Source organism: Bison bison, unplaced genomic scaffold, assembly GCF_000754665.1.
Source record: "Bison bison bison isolate TAMUID 2011002044 unplaced genomic scaffold, Bison_UMD1.0 scf7180017864461, whole genome shotgun sequence".
Taxonomy (NCBI): domain Eukaryota; kingdom Metazoa; phylum Chordata; class Mammalia; order Artiodactyla; family Bovidae; genus Bison; species Bison bison.
Window position 1 is genome coordinate 2458549 of NW_011495023.1, and position 23986 is coordinate 2482534.

Genomic DNA, 23986 nt, shown 5'->3' on the forward strand with positions numbered 1-23986 from the left:
GCAGAAATTCTCTGACTCTCTTAAGAGTGCTTTATGCCATTTTTAAGGTTATGTAAGTCCAGTAGACATTAATGATGCAGAAGAATAACAAGACACTCTGTGGTCTAAGAAAAACTGCCTATCAGGTTGTCTTACAATGTATACCTTTCCGCTGGGGAGGGGGAAGTGGGTAAATCTGCAGCAGTACCAGCACCGGGACTGCATCCCACTCCCTTTGAGTTTTTGTGTGATTTGAAGATTTGGCAGGATTTAGTAACTACAAACTAAGTCAAAGGAGAGGAAACTGCATGAAAGTTATTAAACAATAATTCATATTGAGAAAGTGGTAAGTAGGACTGGTGGCTTGGGTCAAATAATGTGTCCAATGTTTTGTGAATGGAAGGTGGTTCCAAAGAACACATACTGAAAGTTGGAAACCTATCCTGAACCTGAAACCATAAGGGGGATCTTACTATTAATACTTTGTTGTAATGGCTGAGAGCAGGAGAAAGTGTTAAAGTGTTAGAGGAGATATAACTGAGGCTCTCTGTTTTCTGCCTCCCTTAATATCACACTAAAGATCAAGGATTGGTATGTCAAACACCCTTACACCAAGACAAGGGGAAACAAGTGTAAACTATGAACTATGTAACAAGACTATAGCTCTCTACTTCACCTGAGATACTGAAAATATGCTTGGTATTTTAATTGTATATGGGGAATTAATAAGCAATGCAATAACTATCTGGTAAGTCTTTAAATCCCATTCATAAACTAGACTTTTTGCTTTTCCGAATACAAAGCAACTAGCCTGAAAAAAAAAAAAAAAAAAAGAGTAGCATTTGAAATGCTTTCATTAAGTATATTCCAAGCTCACTATACCACTGAAATTTTGAGGATCACTTTTTAAAAGAAGGAGCTCTGAAATTTAAAATATGTAACTAATTTTCCATTGATAATAGCTGCTGGAGTTCCAGCAGTTCTAACTTTAGAAGGGAATTTATGAAGATACTGTATCCTGTAATAACAGCATATAGGTACTATAATCAGACTCAAACTCAAACTCTGGAAAAGATAAATAAGCCAGAATAGACTTGCAATATTCTTACTTTTACCAGGATGACTCTTGGATTGTGTCTTGATATCACTCTTTAGCATACTTCTTCCAACAGCATTTGGGAAGTGCTCTGTATCAGTGTCTATAGAAATAAACAGTTTCAAAACACTTTCATAAGATAAACATCAACATGTAGTTGTGTGAGTTTGTGTGTAATATTCCTTTAATTAGCATTTTATTATAGAAGAAGAATTATAATGAAATGTCTTACTTACAGAATCGAAATACCTTAGAATTGGGAGAGTCATTGGCAACCATATAAGCTTCATTATATGTACCTTAGAAATGTTTATTAGTTTGACTAAGACCACATAGCCAAGTAGTGATAAAAGTGATTCACAGACTGATGCCTCATTATTCTTTAATTAGGGCTTTTTTCCATAAAACACAGTCTTTTTGCAAATTTAAGTCATCCTAGAGACTTTATCTTAATTAATGTAACTTTTCATTACATTAAAACTACATTGTATACGTTAAAACTACATTCATATGGTAAGAATTATACCTGGTAAGGCCAGACATGACATTTTTTTTTTCCTGGGCCAAGTTGCCTGGAAAAAATGATGGGCATCACAGTCACAGAATGTTACTGTGAGGCAGAAATTCTTTGACTTTGTCCAGGAATATTTTAATTCCTTTTTTTTTTTTTTGAAGAAGGTCAGCATTTTAATTTGATTTAAGTGGCATGTCTAAAATATTCCTCCCCCTTTTCCTTTCCTTCTACTAGAATATTTTTTTTAATTTATTTTTTAACTTTACAATATTAATATTGTATTGGTTTTTGTATAGAACAGTCTTTAATTCCTTTTTTAAAGGTTATACAAGTCATGGACATAAATTTGAGCAAACTGTGGGAGGTAGTGAAGGAAAGGAAAGCATGGCATGTTGCAGTCCACAGGGTAGCAAAGAGTTGGACACAACTTAGCGACCAAATGACAACAACTATAAATCAAAAGATAACACTGATGGAAAAGTTAACAAGTAATCTGTAGACTGGCACTTTATCCCAGATCTTTTACTTGGGGAAAAGGAAATGGGTAGTTTGCATGAATATGAGCATTGGTATTATACCTCTTTCCATTTGAGTCTTTGTGTGATTTTCACGTTTTGATGGATTCAGAAGCAATGATATAGTTTCAATGACAGAAAAAATTTTATTTAAAATAATTTTATATTGTAAAATAAATAATTAGAATTGGTGACTTTGGGTCACCTATTAGGTAAAGATTTTGGTGGGAGGGAGAAGGGTTCAGGATGGGGAACACATGTATACCTGTGGCAGATTCATGTTGATATATGGCAAAACCAATACAATATTATAAAGTTAAAAAATAAAATGAAATTAAAAAAAAAGATTTTGGTGGGCAAAATTTGGTTCTAATATAGCATATAAGTGAAGGTGGAAACTGTCATATCCAGAATTTATAAACCAGAAGTCCTGCTTTGGAGAAATGACTGAGCCCATGAATATTTCAAGCCTGTGCTATCTCTGAGGCAGCACAAATTTATCACCACTGCAATCTAAACAGAGGTGAAGACCATGGGGCATCATTACTAAAACCAAAGACACATTAAATTGAGCATTTGTGAAAGTCATGTGTGCTATGGCAACACATAACACATAAAAAGATTAGCAGACTCTAGCTGCTGATGTTTCTCCAACAGAAAAAAAATTAGAAGAACTGATTCATTTGATTTGAAAAAGCAAAGGCTTCTTAGGTAAGCAGGGAGGCAATGGGAATAACCTTTGAGGACAGATTGGGTTAAACACTGGAAGCATAAATGATATGTGGTAAAGAAGCCTAATTTATTCAGAGCCACAATTTTCCTTCTTCACAACATCTTCCCATTGCTTTTAAGTATTTAAAGGAAAGTCCTATCCTGCTTGGAGTTTACTAAACTGTTTTTGTAAAGTTTAACATACAATATGCCCATTTTAAACGTGCAATCAATGGTTATTAATATATTTATAGAATGTGTAACAATCGCCATAGTCAATTTTAGAATCAACTTCAGAGTCATACTAATTAAATTGTAGGAAAATGCAGAAGCATGACTGACATATAGTTTTATTCCCTTATCCCCATTTTTGTGCTACTGAATTACATGTTACATGTATAAAATTAAAGATATTGTAAAATTGTTCTTACAATTATTTCTTTATGAACCTATATAATTTTTAAAGAATCTGAGAGACAAAATTAGAGCAAGTTTAGTATGAATATGTAGTGTTTGTTCTATTAGCTACCATCTAGTGTTATTCACATAATTTTCAGCCATCTTTTCAAATATTTTTACTGCACTCTCTCTCTTCTAGTATTTCCCATTACCTTAAATTCACTGTTTCTTTCTTCGGACTCTTCCCTTAGGCAGTATTCAATCTCTTTCCTTAGGCAGTATTTTCATTTCATTTATTGTATATTTCAACCACATTTGGTTCTTCTACATTTTTATTTTTAGATGATAATATCTAGTTGATGAAATATTTTCATCATATCTTTGTTTTCTTAAAACAAAATTTCCTTTTTCTATTTATAATAACTATTAGGTCATCACTGTCTGCTAAATCCAACATCCAAGACTCTCACAAGCATATTGCATGGGTCACAATTTACTATTTCCTTGCATGTCTTAATTTTTTTTTTTTGCTAATAACTGGACATTTTCGGGGCTTCCAGGGTGCCACTAGTGGTAAAGAACCTGCCTGCCAATGCAGGAAACATGAGAGATGTGGGTTCGATCCCTGGGTTGGGAAGATCCCCTGGAGAAAGGCATGGCAACCCACTCCAGTATTCTTGCCTGGAGAATTCCATGGACAGAGGAACCTGGCAGGCTATAGTCCACGCAGTCGTAAAGAGTTGGACATGACTGAAGTGACTTAGTATGGACATTTTAGATAATATATCATAGTATTTCTGGATTCTAATTTGTTTCCCTATATAAGGCTTGTTGTTTAGTGTGTTCGCTTGCTTGTTTGCTTGTTTATTTACAGTGATTTCTCAGAAGTGTCTTATTAATGTCTCTTTTCTCCTGAGGTGTGAGGCCTCACCCATTGGTCCTCAGAGGGCACATCCTCAGGCATGCACACAATAGTCTCTTGGTGTTTGTAGTTACAGGGTTCTGTTCGAATGTCTGTTTTCCTTTTATCTCTAGATGTCTTCTTTCAATATCACAGAAAACACCATAAAGAAATGTGTGTAATGCTGTTGCTGCTGCTGCTGCTGCTGCTAAGTCACTTCAGTTGTGTCCGACTCTGTGCGACCCCATAGATGGCAGCCCACCAGGCTTTCCCGTCTCTGGGATCCTCCAGGCAAGAATACTGGAGTGGGTTGCCACTTCCTTCTCCAATGCATGAAAGTGAAAAGTGAAAGTGAAGTCGCTCAGTCGTATCTGACTCTTCTCGACCCCATGGACTGCAGCTTACCAGGTTCCTCTGTCCATGGGATTTTCCAGGCAACAGTACTGGAGTGGGGTGCCATTGCCTTCTCCCGTAATGCTGTTACTACAGGTCTAATAAAGAGGGAATTGATAACCACTGAGATGTTATATTCTTATCACATTCCTTAGCTAGCCTTTCTGCACTTGCAAATTCAAGAGAAATGTCTACCTAAGCTGAAAACAAAGTGAATAGAATATAATTGGGCATATTTTTCACCAAGCATATGCTAAGTTTATTAAAGGACTGGTTTTTATGGATTACATCCTAAGTGAATGAGTTCTACCATTAATAATATGTAGATAGTTTTACATTGATATTTAATATCGAATTTAAGGAAAAAATTCTTGAAAATTTCAGCCCATGTAATATTAAAACATAGATACTGATGTTATTCATGACTCTTGTTTAAATATCTCTAGAGAAGATAAGTAAACCTGAAATCTTAGATTTGTAAAATTTCTATTCTTACCAGGGAGATTGCTTGATTGTGTCCTGAACTGTCCCTTTATTACACCTCTTCCAGTTTTACCTGTCAAGCCTTGTATATTAGTCCCTGTAGAAAAGAACAAATTTCAAAACACTTTACAAGGTAACTATTTACATAGAAACATGTGTGTGCATTTGCATGTGTGTGTTTGTGCACATGTGTGTGTGTATTGCTGTTATGAAAGATGAGTTATATTGAAATGTCTGGTTTGGAGAATCACAAAACCTTAAATTAGAACAGATGAAGCAATTATTAGTATGTAAGTTACATTATATTGAAGTTTAGATATATTTAGGATATGACTAAAATCAAACATTCAGGGAATGACAAATGGATGTACCACTTTGTGCCTAACCGGTGCCTTTTCTATAATCCTTTTACCAGTATCTTTTCTTTAACCATGTTTAATTCCTTAACCAGTGATTTTTCTATACAATGCTCTCTTTTACACAAGCTGAAATCATTCCAGAGAATTTATGATAGTAATATAATTTCCAAGTTCATATCAAAAGTACAGTTACTCTGTAAGGATGCTCCCAATGAGGCACAACTTCACAATTTTTTCCCCATCAAGACAAGATATAAACAAGAGTCTTCTTAGTCATAGAAACTTACCATGAGTCAGAAATTCTTTGACTTACCCAGGAAAATTTTAATTCCCTTTTAGGCTGCTGCTGCTGCTGCTGCTGCTGCTGCTAAGTCGCTTCAGTCATGTCCGACTCTGTGCGACCCCATAGACGGCAGCCCAACAGGCTTCCCCATCCCTGGGATTCTCCAGGCAAGAACACTGGAGTGGGTTGCCATTTCCTTCTCCAATGCATGAAAGTGAAAAGTGAAAGTGAAGTTGCTCAGTCATGTCCGACTCTGGTGACCCCATGGACTGCAGCCTACCAGGCTCCTCTGTCCATTGGATTTTCCAGGCAAAAGTACTGGAGTGGGGTGCCATTGCCTTCTCCCCCTCTTAGGCTACATAACTGTAAATCATGTGGGTATCACTGACTTAAAAAAAAGTGCCTCTGGGATTCATTGGGCATATACATTTCATGTCTTGCCAGGAGGAAATGGCAATATTTGTACCAGAACCAGGACTCTGATAGGATCCATTTCCATTTGAATTTTTATGTGGTCTAAAGTTTTTGCTATAATTGACAGCAATTAACTAAGATTGGATGACATAAAAATACATGAAAGTTAGTTTAAAGATATTCACACTGAGAAAGGGATAATGAGGATTGGGAACCTAAAGGGCATGCATGCAGTTGCATTTTGATGCTAGTGGTTTTAACAGGGCTCTATTTGAATGCCTGTTTCCCTGGATCAAAAGGTTAGTGCATGAAAGTTGGTTCCAGTTGAGCATGTAAATGTAATTGGAAACTTGTCATAATCCTGACGCTGTCCAGTAGAAGACCACTTTGAAAAAAGGGCTGAGCCCATGCATAAATGCAAAAGGTAGCATTATGATTTTGGTAGCCCAAGTGTACTACAGAGAAGATACCTCCTGGAACATCAATAACAAAATGAACAAAAGTGAATCAGATTGGCTATGTAAGTCTTCAATAAATAATACTTAGTGGGAGTAATAAAATTTATAGTCACACAAAATTAGGGATTAGCGTATATATTTTAGCCACTTTCATCTTCCTCCAATTAATAAGGAGAATGGAATCATTTGACTCAAGAAAGCAGAGGATCCTCAGATAAGCTGGGAGCCAATGAGAACAGCATTTGATCTCATTGTTGTTCAGTCATTAAGTCATGTCTGACTCTTTATGACCCCATGGACTGCACCATGTCAGGCCTCCCTATCCCTCACTGTCTCCCAGAGTTTGCCCAAGTTCATGTCCACTGAGTCAGTAATGCTATCCAACCATCTCATCCTCTGCTGCCCTCTTATTTTGCTTTCAATCTTTCCCAGCATCAGGATCTTTTTCAATGAGTTGGCTCTTCACATCAGGTGGCCAGAGAATTGGAACTTCAGCATCAGTCCTTCCAGTGAGTATTCAGGGTTGATTTCCTTCAGGATTTGATATGGTATATTACCAAATATATATGGAATCTAGAAAAATGGTACTGATGAACCTGTTTCCAGGGCAGGCATAGAGATGCAGACATAGAGAACAGACTTGCGGACGTAGTGGGGGAAGGAGAGGGTGGGGCAAACTGACAGAGCAGCACTGAAATACACCACACTACTGTGTGCAAAATAGATAGCTAGGGGATAACTGCTGTCTAAAAAGGGACTCAGATTGGTACTCTATGACAACCTAGAGGGATGGGATGGGGATGAAGGGGAGGGAGGCTCAACAGGGAGGGGATATATGTATACTTATGGCTGATTCACAGTGCTATACAGGAGAAACCAACAAAACACTGCAAAGCAATTATCCTCCAATTTAAAAAAAGAATAGCATTTGAGGGAAGATTGAGTTTAAGCGCTAGGAATTAAAAGCTTTGCACTAGAAAAGTCTTTGAAATTTCTCAAAGGAAAAGAAATTTAACAAGGCAAAATGGTTGTCTGAGGAGATTGTCTTACAAATAGCTGAGAAAAGAAGAAAAGCAAAAGCAAAGGAGAAAGGGAGAGATATACCCAACTGAATGCAGAGTTCCAAAGAACAGCAAGGAGAGATAAGAAAGTCTTAAGTAAACAATGCCAAGAAACAGGAAAACAATAGAATGGGAAAGACTAGAGATCTCTTCAAGAAAATTAGAGATGCCCAGGGAACATGTCATTCAAAGATGGGCACAATAAAGGACAGAAATAGTAAGGACCTAAGAAATAGAAGAGATTAAAAAGAGGTGGCAAGAATACACAGATATTCTACAAAAAAAGGTTTGAATGACCCAGATAACCATGATGGTGTGGTCACTCAGCTAGAGCCAGACAACCTAGAGTGTGAAGTCAAGTGGGCCTTACTTCACTACAAAGAAAGCTACATGAAGTGATGGAATTTCAAAGAAATTACTATATGAAAGCTATATGAAGCTATACGAAGTGATGGAATTTCGGCTGAGCTATTAAAAATCTTAAAATGATGTCATTAAAGTGCTGCACTCAGTATGCCAGCAAATTTGGAAAACTCAGCAGTGGCCACAGGACTGGAAAAGGTCAGTTTTCATTCCAATTCCAAGGAAAGGCAATGCCAAAGAATGTTCAAACTACCTTACAACTGCACTTGTTTTATATGCTGGTGAGATAATGCTCAAAATCCTTCAAGTTAGGCTTCAACAGTATGTAAACCAAGAACTTTCAGATGTACAAGCTGGATTTTAAAAAGGCAGAGGAATCAGAGATCAAATCGCCATCCTAGATCATAGAAAAAGCAAGACAATTCCAGAAAACCATTTATTTCTCTTTCCTTGACTATGCTAAAGCCTTTGACTATATGGATCAGAACAAACTGGAAAATTCTTAAAGAGGTGGGAGTACCAGACCATCTTACCTGTCTCCTGAGAAACCTGTATGCAGGTTAAGAAGCAATAGTTAGAACTGGACATGGAACAACAGACTGGTTCAAAGTTGGGAAAGGGGTGTGTAAAGGCTGTATGTTGTCACCCCATTTATTTAACTTATATGCAGAGGACATCATTCAAAATGTCAGGCTGGAAGAATCACAAGCTGGAATCAAGACTGCTGGGAGAAATATCAACAACCTCAGATATGCACATGACACCACCCTTATGGCAGAAAGTGAAGAAGAACTAAAGAGCCTCTTGATGAAAGTGAAAGAGGAGGGTGAAAAAGCTGGCTTAAAACTCAACATTCAAAAACTAAGATCATGACATCTGGTCCTATCATTTCATGGCAAATAGATGGGGAAAAGATGGAAACAATGACAGATTTTATTTTCTTGGGCTTCAAAATCACTGCAGATAGTGACTGCAGCCATGAAATTAAAAGACACTCGCTCCTTGCAATAAAAGCTATGACAAACTTTGACAGTGTATTAAAAAGCAGAGGTATCATTTTGCTGTCAAAGGTCTGTATAGTCAAAGCTGTGTTTTTTCCGGTAGTCATGTATGGACGTGAGAGTTGGACCATAAAGAAGGCTGAGCACTGAAGAATTGATGCTTTCAAACTGTGGTGCTGGAGAAGACTCTTGAGAGTCCCTTGGACAGCAAGGAGATCAAACCAGTCAATCCTAAAGGAAATCTGTCCTGAATACTCATTGGAAGGACTGACACTGAAGCTGAAGCTCCAATACTTTGGCCACTTGATGCTAAGAGCAGACTCACTGGAAAAGACCCTGATGCTGGGAAAGACTGAAGGCAGGAGGAGAAGGGGGCAACGGAAGATGAGATGGTTTGATTCCATCACTGACTCAGTGTGGAAACTCAGTGAGTTTGGTGAAGGAGATGGTGAAGTTCAGGGAAGCCTGGCATGCTACACCTCATGTGGTTGCAAAGACTTGGACATGACTTAGTGACTGAACAAGAACAGCATATATAACTTTTCCATATTTTTTATACTGCTCTATACAACTGTCTTTTAAGTCAATTAATAGAAGAACAGGAAATACTCTTTCATATTGTCTTTTAAAGCACGGAATTCTTTTTTTAAACTTTAACCCATTTCCTTCTGTTTTTTTGACATGAACTTATTCATGTGGTACCCATAAAGTACATTGGAAACATGTATTTGGTTTCACAAAGAAGGAGAAAAAAATGAAAAAATATGGTTGTTTATGGAAAGCTGCACAGGAGGAGAAAGACGATGGAACAAAAGAGGATGCCACCCAAGAGTCTTGCTCTTCAGACTACAGTATTTACATAGTAATGTAAATACAGTTTATACCTTGGCCATCAGGGCCACTCTAATTGCTTGAGTGTTTAGAACTTCAGAGCACTATTTTTGTTTCAAGTTTGTTTTCTGTTTCCCAAGTGAGACAACTTATTATTTCTTTTTGTTGTTGTTATTTTTTAAAACTTTATTTCAGTAAAATACATGCTTTCACTATTAAGATTTACACATAGTTAATGTTCTATTGACAGTATTGTTTCTTATTATTAAAGTAACATATGGTTAACTTTTAAAAATTCCACCTATGAGTGAAATCATATGGTATTTGTCTTTCTCTGTTTGGCTTACTTCACTGTATCACTGAATTTTTTATGGATCACTTTTGAATCAAATAAATTCTAAAATTAACAATATGCAGCTAATTTCCCACTGACAGTAATTGCTAGAATTCTAGTAATTATAGGAGGGAATTGATGACATTTTTTAATCCTATAATAATAGCATATAGGTGCTGTAGTCACTAAAGATGCAAAGTTAAATAAACTTCAGAGAAACTATTAATAAAAACAACAGGAAACAGACTCAAAATATTGTTCTTACCAAGACGGTTCTTGGGTTGTGTCTTGAATTCACTCTTCAAGAAATGTTTACCAATAATATCTGGGAATAGCTCTGCATCAGATGCTACAGAAATAAACAGTTTCAAGATACATTTGTAAGCTAAACATTAACATGTGTATGTTTGTGTGTTTGTGTGTGTGGAATATGTGTGTATTCTTATTAGATATTTTTATGATAGGAGAAGAATTATAATGAAATGCCTGGACTGCACACGTAATACCTTTAGAATTGGAAGTCTTATAAACCTCATTATATTGAGGCTCAGAAATGTTTAGTGATTTCACCAAGGCCATATATCTAGTAACAACAAACAAAATTGATCCATAGACTGATGCCTCATAGTTCCTTAACTGGGAACTTTTCCATAAAATATAAAGTCTTTCACAAATTTAAGTCACCCTAGAGACTTCATTTTTCACTTTTACTTAATAAATATAATCTTCTTGTGTATATTACAAAACATTCATATGGCAGGGATGTACCCGGTGAGGTGGGATATAACACTTTTTCATTTTTACATTTGGCAGTACATTCAACTTCTTTCCTCTTAGTTTCTGACTTTCAAATTTCATTTAGAGCATTTAGTTATAAATTTACCATTAATAAATAAGTATGAAATAACTAACAATTTTGTTATTAAATAGCAGGGCATTTTTAAATGAATGGATATAAAAGAAAGCACTTTTTGCTGTATCTAAGTTAATTATTCAAAACTGACAAGGATCTCTATTAATAAGCAACACTGAAGCAAAAATTAATTGAAAGAACATAACCCAAAATACTCTGAAGTAAAACACAAAACAAATTTAACTGCTTGGTTCAAACAATTTCACTTTTACACCACCAGCTTTTCCCCACTTAAAAGTTGTTGGAGTAAATAAGTTTTATTTGATTCATTTTTAACATTACTTTTTTTTGGAAATAAAAGTGAGAGTGTAATAAAATAAAGGAATCAAAAGCAAATAAATTTTGTTTCTTTTATAGTGATATTCCCTAGAAGGTTTGTCTCTGCTTGCTCTTAATATTTTTATTCCCTGCTGCTGCTGCTGCTGCTGCTAAGTCGCTTCAGTCATGTCCGACTCTGTGCGACCCCATAGACAGCAGCCCACCAGGCTCCCCCGTCCCTGGGATTCTCCAGGCAAGAACACTGGAGTGGGTTGCCATTTCCTTCTCCAACGCGTGAAAGTGAAAAGTGAAATCGCTCAGTCGTGTCTGACCCTTCGAGACCCCATGGACTGCAGCCTACCAGGCCCCTCCGTCCACGGGATTCTCCAGGCAAGAGTACTGGAGTAGGGTGCCATTGCCTAGCTGCTGCTGCTGCTGCTGCTGCTAAGTCGCTTCAGTCATGTCCGACTCTGTGCGACCCCATAGACAGCAGCCCACCAGGCTCCCCCGTCCCTGGGATTCTCCGGGCAACAACACTGGAATGGGTTGCCATTTCCTTCTCCAATGCATGAAAGTGAAAAGTCAAAGTGAAGTCACTCAGTCATGTCCGACTCTTAGCGACCCCATGGACTGCAGCCTACCAGGCTCCTCCCTCAATGTGATTTGCCAGGCAAGAGTACTGGAGTGGGGTGCCATTGCCTTCTCCGTTGCAAGTCTAGTTTTCAGCATCAGTTCTGCAGAAAGTTCATGACCATAGGATTTCCTAAACCAAAGAGAAATGTATCTAACTCTGTTACTCCAAGACTAAAGCAGTGTTGTTGAATTGTAAACTCTGCTAGAGAACTCCACTTAGTAGAGATATGAATTTACATGCCAACTTAATTATGTAGAGGAAATTGGTAACCAATGAAGTAACTGTTATATTCCTTATCTCATCAACTGGCTTTTTTTGCTTTTTCCATGTTAAGCTAGCAATGAAAATGAATAGAAGGGCAGTTGGAAACACTGAAACCAAGCATATTCTAAAGTCATTAGAGCATAGGATTATACGGGTTACTTTGGTGGTGGTTTAGTCATTAAGTCATGTCCGACTCTTGTGACCCCATGGACAGTAGCCTGCCAGGCTCCTCTGTCCATGGGATTCTCCAGGTAAGCATACTGGAGTGGGGTGCTATTTCCTTCTCCAGGGGATCTTCCCAACCCAGGAATCAAACCCAGGTCTCCTGCACTGCAGGCAGATTCTTTACCAACTGAGCTATGAGGGAAGCCTATGGATTACTTTACAAATACTTAAAAACTAGTAACATTCAGCTAATTTTCCACTGATAGTAAATACTAGAGTTTAATTATTAGAGGGAATTCATAAGCATTTTTCCCTGTTAATAACAAAATATAGTTACTGTTGTCATTAATGGTTCATAGTTAATTAAATCCCAGAAAAGACATAAACCATAAGTATTACTTGAAAAACTGTTGTTCTTATCAATGTGATTCTTTGTGTCTTTGACCAATTACTTTTTCTCTTCTAACTGTATCTGTCATGCATTCTATATCAGTCCCTATAGATATAAAACAAATTTCAAAACACTTTTTAAGGTAACCACTAACACACATGTATGTCTATCATTGTATCTATGTGTAGTACTAAGTTAATTAGTATTTGTTATCACAGAAGAGAAATTATATGCCTGCATTGCATGGTCATAAAACATTAGAATTTGAAGGGCTCTTAGCAATCATATAAGCCTCATGAAACTTAGAGATGTTTTGAGATTTGACTGAGAGCACACACCAAGAAAATACAAAATTGAGCACAAGCTGAGGCCCCATAATTCCTTAACCAGTGCTTTTTCTACATGATGCCATGTCTCACACAAACCTTAATCATCTTGGGGAGTTCATGTTAATGATATAACTGCCAAGTTTACACTAAGAGGACACTCATCCTTTAAGAATATACCTATGAGTGGAACATGGCATTTTCCCCCTGCCCACTGGTCAAGTTACAAACCATGGTCACAGAAAGTTACTACCAGGCAGAAATTCTCTGACTCTCTTAAGAGTGCTTTATGCCATTTTTAAGGTTATGTAAGTCCAGTAGACATTAATGATGCAGAAGAATAACAAGACACTCTGTGGTCTAAGAAAAACTGCCTATCAGGTTGTCTTACAATGTATACCTTTCCGCTGGGGAGGGGGAAGTGGGTAAATCTGCAGCAGTACCAGCACCGGGACTGCATCCCACTCCCTTTGAGTTTTTGTGTGATTTGAAGATTTGGCAGGATTTAGTAACTACAAACTAGGTCAAAGGAGAGGAAACTGCATGAAAGTTATTAAACAAAAATTCATATTGAGAAAGTGAAAGTAGGACTGGTGACTTGGGTCAAATAATGTGTCCAATGTTTTGTGAATGGAAGGTGGTTCCAAAGAACACATACTGAAAGTTGGAAACCTATCCTGAACCTGAAACCATAGGGGGATCTTACTATTAATACTTTGTTGTAATGGCTGAGAGCAGGAGAAAGTGTTAAAGGTCCTACAGAGGAGATATAACTGAGGCTCTCTGGTTTTTCTCCACCCGGTATAGGTTAAGAATGACAAGTACAGTTGATGCCTATATAAGCAAGGAAGCATTAAGAAGAGCATCTAATAGCAGAATTAAGGATGAGGGAAAAAAGGGTATGTGCTAGAGGAATCTGTAACCTAGTATGAATCACAATTTTCCTCCTTCACAATACTTTCTCACTGCTTAATTTATTTTTTACACCTACTTTTCCTGAAGTTCCTAGTACCTGATTCACACTTTGTTTCTTTGCCTGTCTCAAATTTTGGGGGATAAATACTGGGCATTCTAGATAATATAAGAAATCTAGATACTGAGTTCCCCTCCTCTTTGGAGGCTTGTTGTTGCTGTTTTCCTCATTATTTGTTTAGTGACTTGGCTGGAATATGTAAAAGTGTGAAAGTGTTAGTCACTCAGGCATGTCTGACTCTTTGTCACCCCAAGGACTTTAGCCCACCAGGCTCCTGTGTCCATAGGATTTCCTAGACAAGAATACTTGTGGGTAGCCATTCCCTTCTCCAGGGGATCTTTCCAACCCAGGGATCAAACCTGGGTTTTATGCATTGCAGGCAGATTCTTTACCATCTGAGCTACCAGGGAAGCATATATTCTGTTGTTGAGAAGTCTCCTTCTCTGCAGCATGAAGCTTCTAATGTTGCTCCTCTGGGAGCACAGACTTGGGCAAAGAGTTACCTTTGATGACAGCTGCTTTTCCTTGTGAGTATCTCTTTCCTTTACTTTTCTGTCAAGCTCTCTGCCTCCCTTAATATCACACCAAAGATCAAAGAGCAGTGTGTCAAATACCATTACACCAAGACAAGGGGCAGCAGTGTAAACTATGAGCTACACAACAAGACTAAAGATCTCTATTTCACCAGAGTTACTGAAACTGTGCCAGTATTTTAATTAATTAGAGGGAATTAGTAAGCAATGAAATCTCCATTTTAATTCCATTGATAAAACTAGCTTTTCTGCTTATGCAAATACAAAGCAGCTATCTTTCTAGCCTGAAAAAGAAAGTGAATAGTAATAACATTTCAAATGCTTCTGTCAAGCATATTCCAAACTTACCATAGCATTGAATTTCTAAGGATAAGTTTTAAGTGAATGAGTTCTAAAACTTATACTATGTAGCTAATTTTCTACTGTTAGTAACTGCTGGAATTCCACTAATAACAGGAGGGAAGGCAATGGCACCCCACTCCAGTACTCTTGCCTGGAAAATCCCATGGACAGAGGAGCCTGGTGGGCTGCAGTCCATGGGGTCGCTAAGAGTCGCACATGACTGAGCGACTTCACTTTCACTTTTCCCTTTCATGCACTGGAGAAGGAAATGGCAACCCACTCCAGTGTTGTTGCCTGGAGAATCCCAGGAATGGCGGAGCCTGGTGGGCTGCTGTCTATGGGGTCCCACAGAGTTGTTCACGATTGAAGCGACTTAGCAGCTAGCAGATGAAAACATTTCGGCCTGTAATAATAGCATATAGGCACTATACTCATTTAGATACAAATGTAAATTCCAGAGAAGATAAATAAAGCAGAAATAGACTTGAAATACTCTTGTTCTTACCAAGATGACTCTTGATTTCGCCCTTTAGAATATTTCTTCTAGTACCTTCTGCATAGCGCTCTGTATGAGTCTCTATAAACAGTTTCAAACCATTTTTGTAAGGTATATATTAAAATGTGTTTCTCTCTCTGTGTAGTACTCCTTTAATTATGTTTTAATATTATAGAACAGCTTAAAATGAAATGTCTGGATTCTAGTATCACAGGACCTTAGAATTGGAAGGGCTGTAAGCAATCACATAAGCCTCATTATACTGAGGGTTTCTTCCTGCAATGCAGGAGATCCAGGTTTGATCCCTGGGTTGAGAAGATACCCTGGAGAAGGGAATGGCAACCCATTCCAGTATTCTTGCCTGGAGAATTCCATGGATGGAGAAGCCTACTGGGCTACAGTCCATGGGGTTGCAAACAATCAGACACAACCAAGTGACTTAACACACAGAGAAATAATGATTTGACCAAGGCCACATTATCTAGGTAACAACAAAGCTGATCCATAAACTGATACTTCATAGTTCTTTAACCAGAGCTTTTTCCGTAAAATACAAACTTTTTGCAAACAAAAGTCATCCTAGAGAGTTTATCTTAATAAATAGTGTGCACATTAAGAACACATTCACATGGTAAGGATATACCTGGTGATGTAGAAGATAACATTTTTCCCCAGGGTCAAGTTGCAAATGATAGGCATCATAGTCACAGGAAGTTACTGTGAGGCAGAAATTCTTTGGCTTGTCCAGGAATATTTTAATTCTTTTTTAAAAGGTTATATAGCTAAGTCAAGTAAGCATCAGTAATGGGAAAGAAAAACAAGTAATTTGTGGACAGAGATAAAATACTCTCCCAGGTTCTCTTAGCACATAGACCTTTTCCCGAGGAGGAGGAAATGGGACATTGCAGGAATTCGAGCATTGGTACTGCATCCATTTCCATTTGAGTCTTTACATGGTTTTTACTTTTTGCTGGATTCAGAAATGATGATCTATGTTCAGTATCAGAAAAAAAATTATTTAAAAGAATTTTATATTGCAAAAGGAATAATCAGAATTGGTGACTCTGGGTCACCTGTTAGGTAAAGTCTTGGGTGGGCAAAATTTGGTTCTAATATAGCATGGAAGTGAAGCTTGAACTTGTTACATCCAGAACTTATACATTATAAGTCTTGCTTTGGAGAACTGGCTGAGCCCATGAATATTTAAAGTGTGCACTATTACTGAGGCAGCACAAATTTATCACCACTGCAATCTAAACAGAGATGAAGACCATGGGACATCATTACTAAAACTGAAGACATGCTGGATTGGGCAGAATAAATTTTAGTAATTAAGTTACAGCATTTGTGAAAGTAATGTGTACTATAGCAACATAGAACTGGAGAACATTAGCAGACATACTTTAGCTCTCTTCTCTGGTCTTTCTCCAAAGATAAAATTAGAAGAACTGATTCACTTGATTTGAGAAAGCAAAGGATTCTTAGGTAAGCAGGGAGGCAATAAATGATATAGAGTAGAGAAACCTCATCTATTAAGAGCCACAATTTTCTTCCTTCACAATATTCTCCCACTGCTTTTAAGTTTTGTTTTTTTTTTTTTAAATCCTACTCTGCTTGGAGTTTGTTGAACTATTTTTTTTTAATGTAACATGATCCATTTTAAATGTTAATTCTATGCTTATTTGTATATTCATAGAGCTGTGTAACAATCACAGTCAATTTTATAGTCTACTTTAGATTTATACTAAACAGATGAAATTCCAGGAAGATTTAGAAATTTTTTTCATATTCTACATATATAGTTCTCTTTATAACATAATTCTTACTATCTTTTCCCAATTTTATATATGAAGCATGTAAAAATAAATTCATTTATTTAAAATTGCTTTTAAATTATTTACATAATTGTGTGCTCTACCAAGAGAAGACAAAGCATGTATGTATACCGCTTATTATTTTAACTATAATATTTTTTTGGTGATTATTTAAAATGCCATTTTCTGCTCTTTAATCCCTCTGCTGTTCATGCTGTATTTCCATACTTGAAATTTTCTCATTCTTTCTTCTGATAGTGTAAAAATACTGAACATCTCTACTGATTTTTTAAAATTTCAGTTATACTTTCAACTCTGATTTTTATGTGTTCCTTTTCAAAATGATATATTTCTCTTTGTATATATTCCTTATTTGATAAAGAACTGTCATGAGATCTTCCTTCTCTTCTTAATAATGTTTACATTTAGTTCTTTGAAAATATATATATAATAACTTCTTTTTAGTTTTGTTATTTAAGTGCAATAGCTTGGATCCTCATAAGCAGTTTTTATTGTATTCATTTTTCCTTGTTATATGTCACATTTTACTGTTTTTTTTTTTTTTGCATGACCCATAATTTTATGCTGAAAACTGAGTATTTTGGATATGCAATATAGCATCTCTGAATACTGACTTCCTTTTTCAAGGCATGTTATTATTATTTTCTTGCTTATATTCTTAGCTATCTGGCTGAAACATTTTACTGAAGTATTCCTTTGCAGTTTCAAGGCACAACTACTGCTCCTCAAGAGAAAAATTCTTGGATATAGTGGTTTTAGCAGTGGTGTCTTTTTTACATCTCTGTTATATGGTCTATCTCTTTTGATGTTATCAGTCAGTTCATTCAGCCACTCAGTTGTGTCCAGCTATTTGTGATCCCATGGACTGCAGCACGCTAGGTCTCCCTGTCCATCACCAACTACTGGAGCTTGCTCAAACTCATGTCCATTGAGTCGGTGATGCCATCCAACCATCTCATTCTCTGTCGTCCCGTTCTCCTCCTGCCTTCAATCTTTCCCAGCATCAGGGTCTTTTCCAATGAGTCAGTTCTTCGCATCAGGTGGCCAAAGTATTGGAGTTTCAGCTTCAATATCAGTTCTTCCCCCAAAATTAAAGGGCAGTGTGTCTATCACTTTTACAGGAGTAAAGGCTGTAGCATAATCTCTGAACCACATAACACAACTGATGACCCTATCACAGATGAGAAGGCTAATATGCCTGATAGTTCCATCAAATAGAGAGAAATGGTAACCAATGAATTAACTCTGTGTTAAATTCACCTTGTTATTATCACATTCATCAAGAAGACTTTCTCCTTTTCTAAACTAGAAAGAGAGATTAGAATAGAATTAAATACACGTGAAGTGAAGTGGCTCAGTTGTGTCTGAGTCTTTGCAATCCCATTGACTGTAGCCTACCAGGCTCCACCATCCATGGAATCTTCCGGGCAGGAATACTGGAGTGGGTTGCCATTTTCTTCTCCAGGGGATCTTCCCAACCCAGGGATTGAACCCAGGTCTCCTGCATTGCAGGCAGATGCTTTACTGTTTGAGCTACCAGGGAAGCCAGGATGTATCAAGTATATTCCAAGTTCATTACAGCATTTCAGTTTATGGTTTAATTTTTAAATGGATCCTTTCTAAAAATCATATCTAGCTAACTTTTAGATTTCTAGTAAATACCATAGTACAACTAATTATGAGGATATTCATGAAGATTTTACCTATATAATAACAATATGCAAGTACTCTTATCATTAAAAATTCATACTCAAACTCCAAAAAAGGTAAAGAAACCATATAGATCAGACTTGGAAAGATTAGACTTACCAAGGGGAGCCTTTGCTAGGGTCTTATTTTCCACTATCCGTATATGTCTTCCAAGAGTATCTTTCAAGTGTTCTAGATCAATTTCTATAGAAATAAACATAACAAAACACTTTGTAAAGTAACCCTAACATATGAGTATTTCTCTTTGTCTGTCTGTATGTGTGTTCATGTGTGGTACTATCTTAAATAGCCTAGTTATTAGTAAATATGCATTATAATGGAATATCTTGGTTGCAGAATCATTAAACCTTAGAATTAGAATGGCTGTTAGCAATCATTAAGTCTCCATATACTGAGACTTAGAGACATTAACAATTTGACCAAGACTGTGTATCCAGATAATGAAAAACCTGATGCACAACCTTATGCCTTTAACCAGTGCTTTTTCCATACAGTGCTATCTCTTAAACTAAATTAAAATATCCTGGAGAGGTTATGATAATAATCAACTGTTAAGTTTAAATTAAAATCAAAATCATACTATAGGGATATATACCAGTGATGTGGAACACAACATTTTTTTCCTCAGGCTATGTTGCAAACTAGGGTCTCCATGGAAATTTACCATGGGGCAGAAATTCTTGGACTTTCCAGGAATATTTTAATGCCCCTTTTATGTTACTTAAGTGTAAACAAAGTAGGCATCAGTGATGTAAAAGAATATCAGAATATGTTGTAGACTGAAAAAACGTGCTCTCCTAGGTCCCTTTAGCATGTAGACCTGGTAGTCTGGAGGAAGAAATGGTTAAACTTGTAGAAGTACCTGGATTGAGACTGGGTCTCTTTCATTTGAGTTTTATGCCATTTGAAATTTTTGCTTGATTTAAACTGCTGCTGCTGCTAAGTCACTTCAGTTGTGTCCGACTCTGTGTGACCCCATAGACAGCAGCCCACCAGGCTCCCCCGTCCCTGGGATTCTCCAGGCAAGAACACTGGAGTGGGTTGCCATTTCCTTCTCCAATGCATGAAAGTGAAAAGTGAAAGTGAAGTCGCTCAGTCATGTCTGATTTAAACTGTAATTAGGTCCAATTATGAGAAAAATATGTTAACATTATTAAAGGAGAGTTTATATTGAAAGGAATAATTAGGAATGATCAACTACTGGATTTAAAATACTGTAGCTAATTAGTTTCTAGTTGAGTGTGTACCTGAAGTTAGAAACCTGTTATAACTAAGATGCCCAGATGGAAGTCTCTCTTTGGAGAAATGTATGAGCTGGTAAGTATTAAAAAGGTTGTGCTATTTGTGTAGAGGTGGTTACCTGCTGCAGCACCATTGCCAAAATGACAAAACAGTGTGTCTGGTTAGGTAGAACAATTAACATTTTGTGAAAGTAATAAGATGTATAGCAAAATGAAACTGGGGAGTATTAGCAGATACATTTTAGTTTCTGTTTCTCTCTCCAAATGGTATAGGTAACAAGGACTTGCTCATTTGCATTAAGAAAGCAAAGATACCTTAGATAAGTAAGAGGCAATGAGGATAGCATTAGAGGGAAGATTAGGTTAAGTACTATCAATTAAAAGACATACGCTAGAGAAATGTGTAACCTAGAAAAGTCAGAGTTTTCTTTTATCATATCCTCCCACTTTCAAATCCTTTTTTAATTCTATTCTTTTTGACATTCATTGAGTTCGTTTTAAAAAATATATAACATACAATTTGCCCGTTTAAAGTGTTCATTTCAATGTTTTAAAAAATATATTCAGAGTTATATGACCATCACCACAATTAATTTTAGAAGAGACTAGACAGTGTTCTTACCAAAAAATGATAATTATATGACATGATGGAAGTGTTAGCTAACACTGGGGTGGTCATCATATTGCAATGTACAAATGTATCAACATACCATAAATGTTAAACACACAATGTTATAGATCAATTTTTTCACAATAAAAAAAGAATCTACATCAGAATTATGCTAAGTAAATTCTAGTAATTACAGTGAGGTATAGAAATGCTACCCTTATATAGCATTATTCCCTCCACTATATTTTTGCACCATTGTTATATATAATAACCTGTAACCTATATAGTCATTGCTTTGTTAAAATTATGATTATTATTTGTGTATAGGTTTTAATACTATCTTTTATAATTACAGAATTACTTTAACCCAGTCTCTTTTTTATGGGGTTCAGATTACTGTCTGAGATCACTTGCTTTCAGCCTGAAGAACTTTCTTTTGTACTTTTGATAAAGTGAATCTTCTAGCAATGAATTTTCACAGTTTTTTATGTTTTAAAATCTCTTTACTTCACTTTTATTTTTTGAGAGGTAATTTGGCTGGATATAAAATTTGGGGTTGATCATATTTTTTTTTGCATTTTGGTCATCCTATTGCATTTTGTTCTCCATAGTTTCTGATGAAAAGTCAGCCATAAATCTTATTGGAGTTCCCAATAGAGTAGAAATGCCAGTTTTCCAGAGTGTGTATACTAATTTATACTTCTACCAGCAGTTTCTGAAAGTTCTACAATATTATCATGTTGTAGAACAAGTTGCTCTACAATATTATCATGATTTGATTCTGTCATTCTTTGACTTAAACTCAATGATCTATGTCATAAAACCCTCATGAATTTAACTCCAATTTTCTAGATAACAAATAAGACTGTACCATTTTCAAATGTTTATTAGTCATTTAGATACATTCTTAATTTCTGTTACAGTGCTTTTGATTTCTAGCATTTATTTTGATTTTTTCTTAGAGATTTATTCTATGCATAATTACCTATATATTCTTTCATATAGTCTACATTTCTGCAAAGGCCTTTATTATATTAGTCACAGTTAATTTAAATTCCCAGTTTGATAATTCCAAAATTTCTGCTATATCTGCATCTGGTCTTGATGATTGCTTTGTGTCCAGCTTACATGTTTTGCTCTTTTAGCATGCCATATACTGTTTTAAAGCTAGACATGATGTATCAGGTAAAATAACTGAAGTATTTAGGTTTTTATTATGATGTTTTATGTTCATCTGGAGAGGAGATCAGCAGGTGTCACAGGCTAAAATTTCTTTTATTTTCCTTTTCTGGTCTCCTCTGTGGTTTTTGATTTTCCCTAAGGAATACTTCTTTAACGGGCCCTGAGCACTGCAGTTTTTCCATTGGTAACCCTCTGTTATTATCCAGGGGCCTTAGTGAAGTAGTTGTAAGGTATGAGAGAGAGGGAAAGCATTCTATAAACCTATGATTAGTTCTCAGTCTTTTATTTACACTTTCCTCTGGGCTGTGACTTTCAAAATTGATTTTCAGCATGTTTACTGAATTAGATAAAACAGAGAGGCTAAAGAGGACTGGACTTGAATATCTGCCTTCCTTGATGCTGAAAGTTCAAGAGGTTAGATTCTGGCATTTCTTTTTCTGGACATCTGTCAGGTTCCAGTAGTTTTTCTTAAAGTTAGGGCTGTGTTAAGAAGAACGCAATTTTAGATGTTCACTTTTCTCCCCTTTGCTGAATGCATGAGTAGATTTTATTCCTGATATTTACCCAAGGCACCTGAAAGTGTATGGTATATCCACGGTTGTGTTGAGAACTTTTTAATTGCTCAACCTAGTTCATGTCCAGTTTCCAACAATTACTAAATTACTCTTTAAGTTTTCCTACTAGTTTCTGGCTCCAGTGTTAGTTTGTTTCTAAAAATATGTAATTTCCAGTATCCATATATCTCCTCAGTTTGAGAGGGGAAATTTGCTCTCTAACCTCATTCTTTGATGGAACTGAGAAGGGTTGTTGACTTTAAGATTCTTTAGCTTTTTTTGGTTTGGAGTGTGGGAATGAGGACTTCCAAGTTTTTCACATGTTCAACTGGTAAGAAGCTTTGCAAATCTTTAAAAAATAATTATTCCTAGATATTTTATTTGTTTTAGTACTAAAATTTCATCATCCCTAAAAAATGTTCATTTTCAATTTTTTGTTCTTGGTATATAGAAACAGAATTGAGTTTTCTACAGTTTTACTCTATATTCAGTAATTTAAATAAATACAGCTGATATAAGAGTTTATCTATAAACTACAGATTCTTTTAGATTACATACCTCCACAGTTACATTGTCTGAAATTTATGAGATTTCTTTAAATCCTTACAACTTGCATTATTAATTTTTTGTAATATCTATGGTTGCCAGTACAAAAATGAGTAGAAATAGTGATAACAAACATACATGTCTCATTCCTAATATTGAAGGAAATATTTTACTATTAAATTGCTGAAATTTATTTGTACTTTTTAAAAGATAAGTGTCAAAGATATATTATAAGCAAAGTTTTATTGAAGTTTAATGACTTTTTTCTTTATTCAATAATGTGGCAATGTTTTCCTATAATGTTTTTTATTCCTGTAAAGTTGGTAGTACTATTCCCAGTTTCTAGTCTGATTTAATAGCTTGAGTCTTCTCTCTTTATTCTTCATGAGTCTAGTTAAAGTTTTGTTAATTTTGTTGATATAATGTGAGTCTCTTATGGGCAGCATATAGTTGGATAATTCTTTTTCCATTTTTTCAATCTCTGTATTTTGTTTAGAAAGCTTAATCATTTACATTTATGGTAATTAATGAAAAGGAAAGAACTTACTTCTGCCATGTTTATATTTGTTCTCTGTATTTCTTACATTTTTTTGTTCCTCATTTCCTCTAATACTGCCTTCTTTCGTGTTCAACTGATAGTTTAAGGGACTAGTTTTGTTTCCTTTCTCATTTCCTTTGTGCATATTCTATACATATTTTCCTTTTTGTTACCAAGGGAATTATGCATAACATCTTAAAGTTATAAAAATCTAATTTAAATTGATGCCAACTTAACTTCAATAACATCCAAAAGCTGTACTCCTATATGGCTCAATCCTTTTCGATACTGATGTTATTAAGCATATCTTTATACACTGTGTGCCCAATAATACAGATTTATCATTACTTTTATATATTTTTCCTAAAACTATTATACAA

At 35.9% G+C, this 23986-nt stretch overlaps 1 protein-coding gene across 1 annotated transcript in view; it reads right to left on the minus strand.

Moving 5' to 3' along the window:
* LOC105003084 (uncharacterized protein C10orf68-like) overlaps positions 1-23986 on the minus strand; it is a 181499-nt gene that overhangs the window by 6206 nt on the left and 151307 nt on the right. The window contains exon 17 of the mRNA XM_010860053.1: positions 19035-19118. Within this exon, the coding sequence (XP_010858355.1) occupies positions 19035-19118 (84 nt within the window). The remainder of the gene's footprint in view (positions 1-19034; positions 19119-23986) is intronic.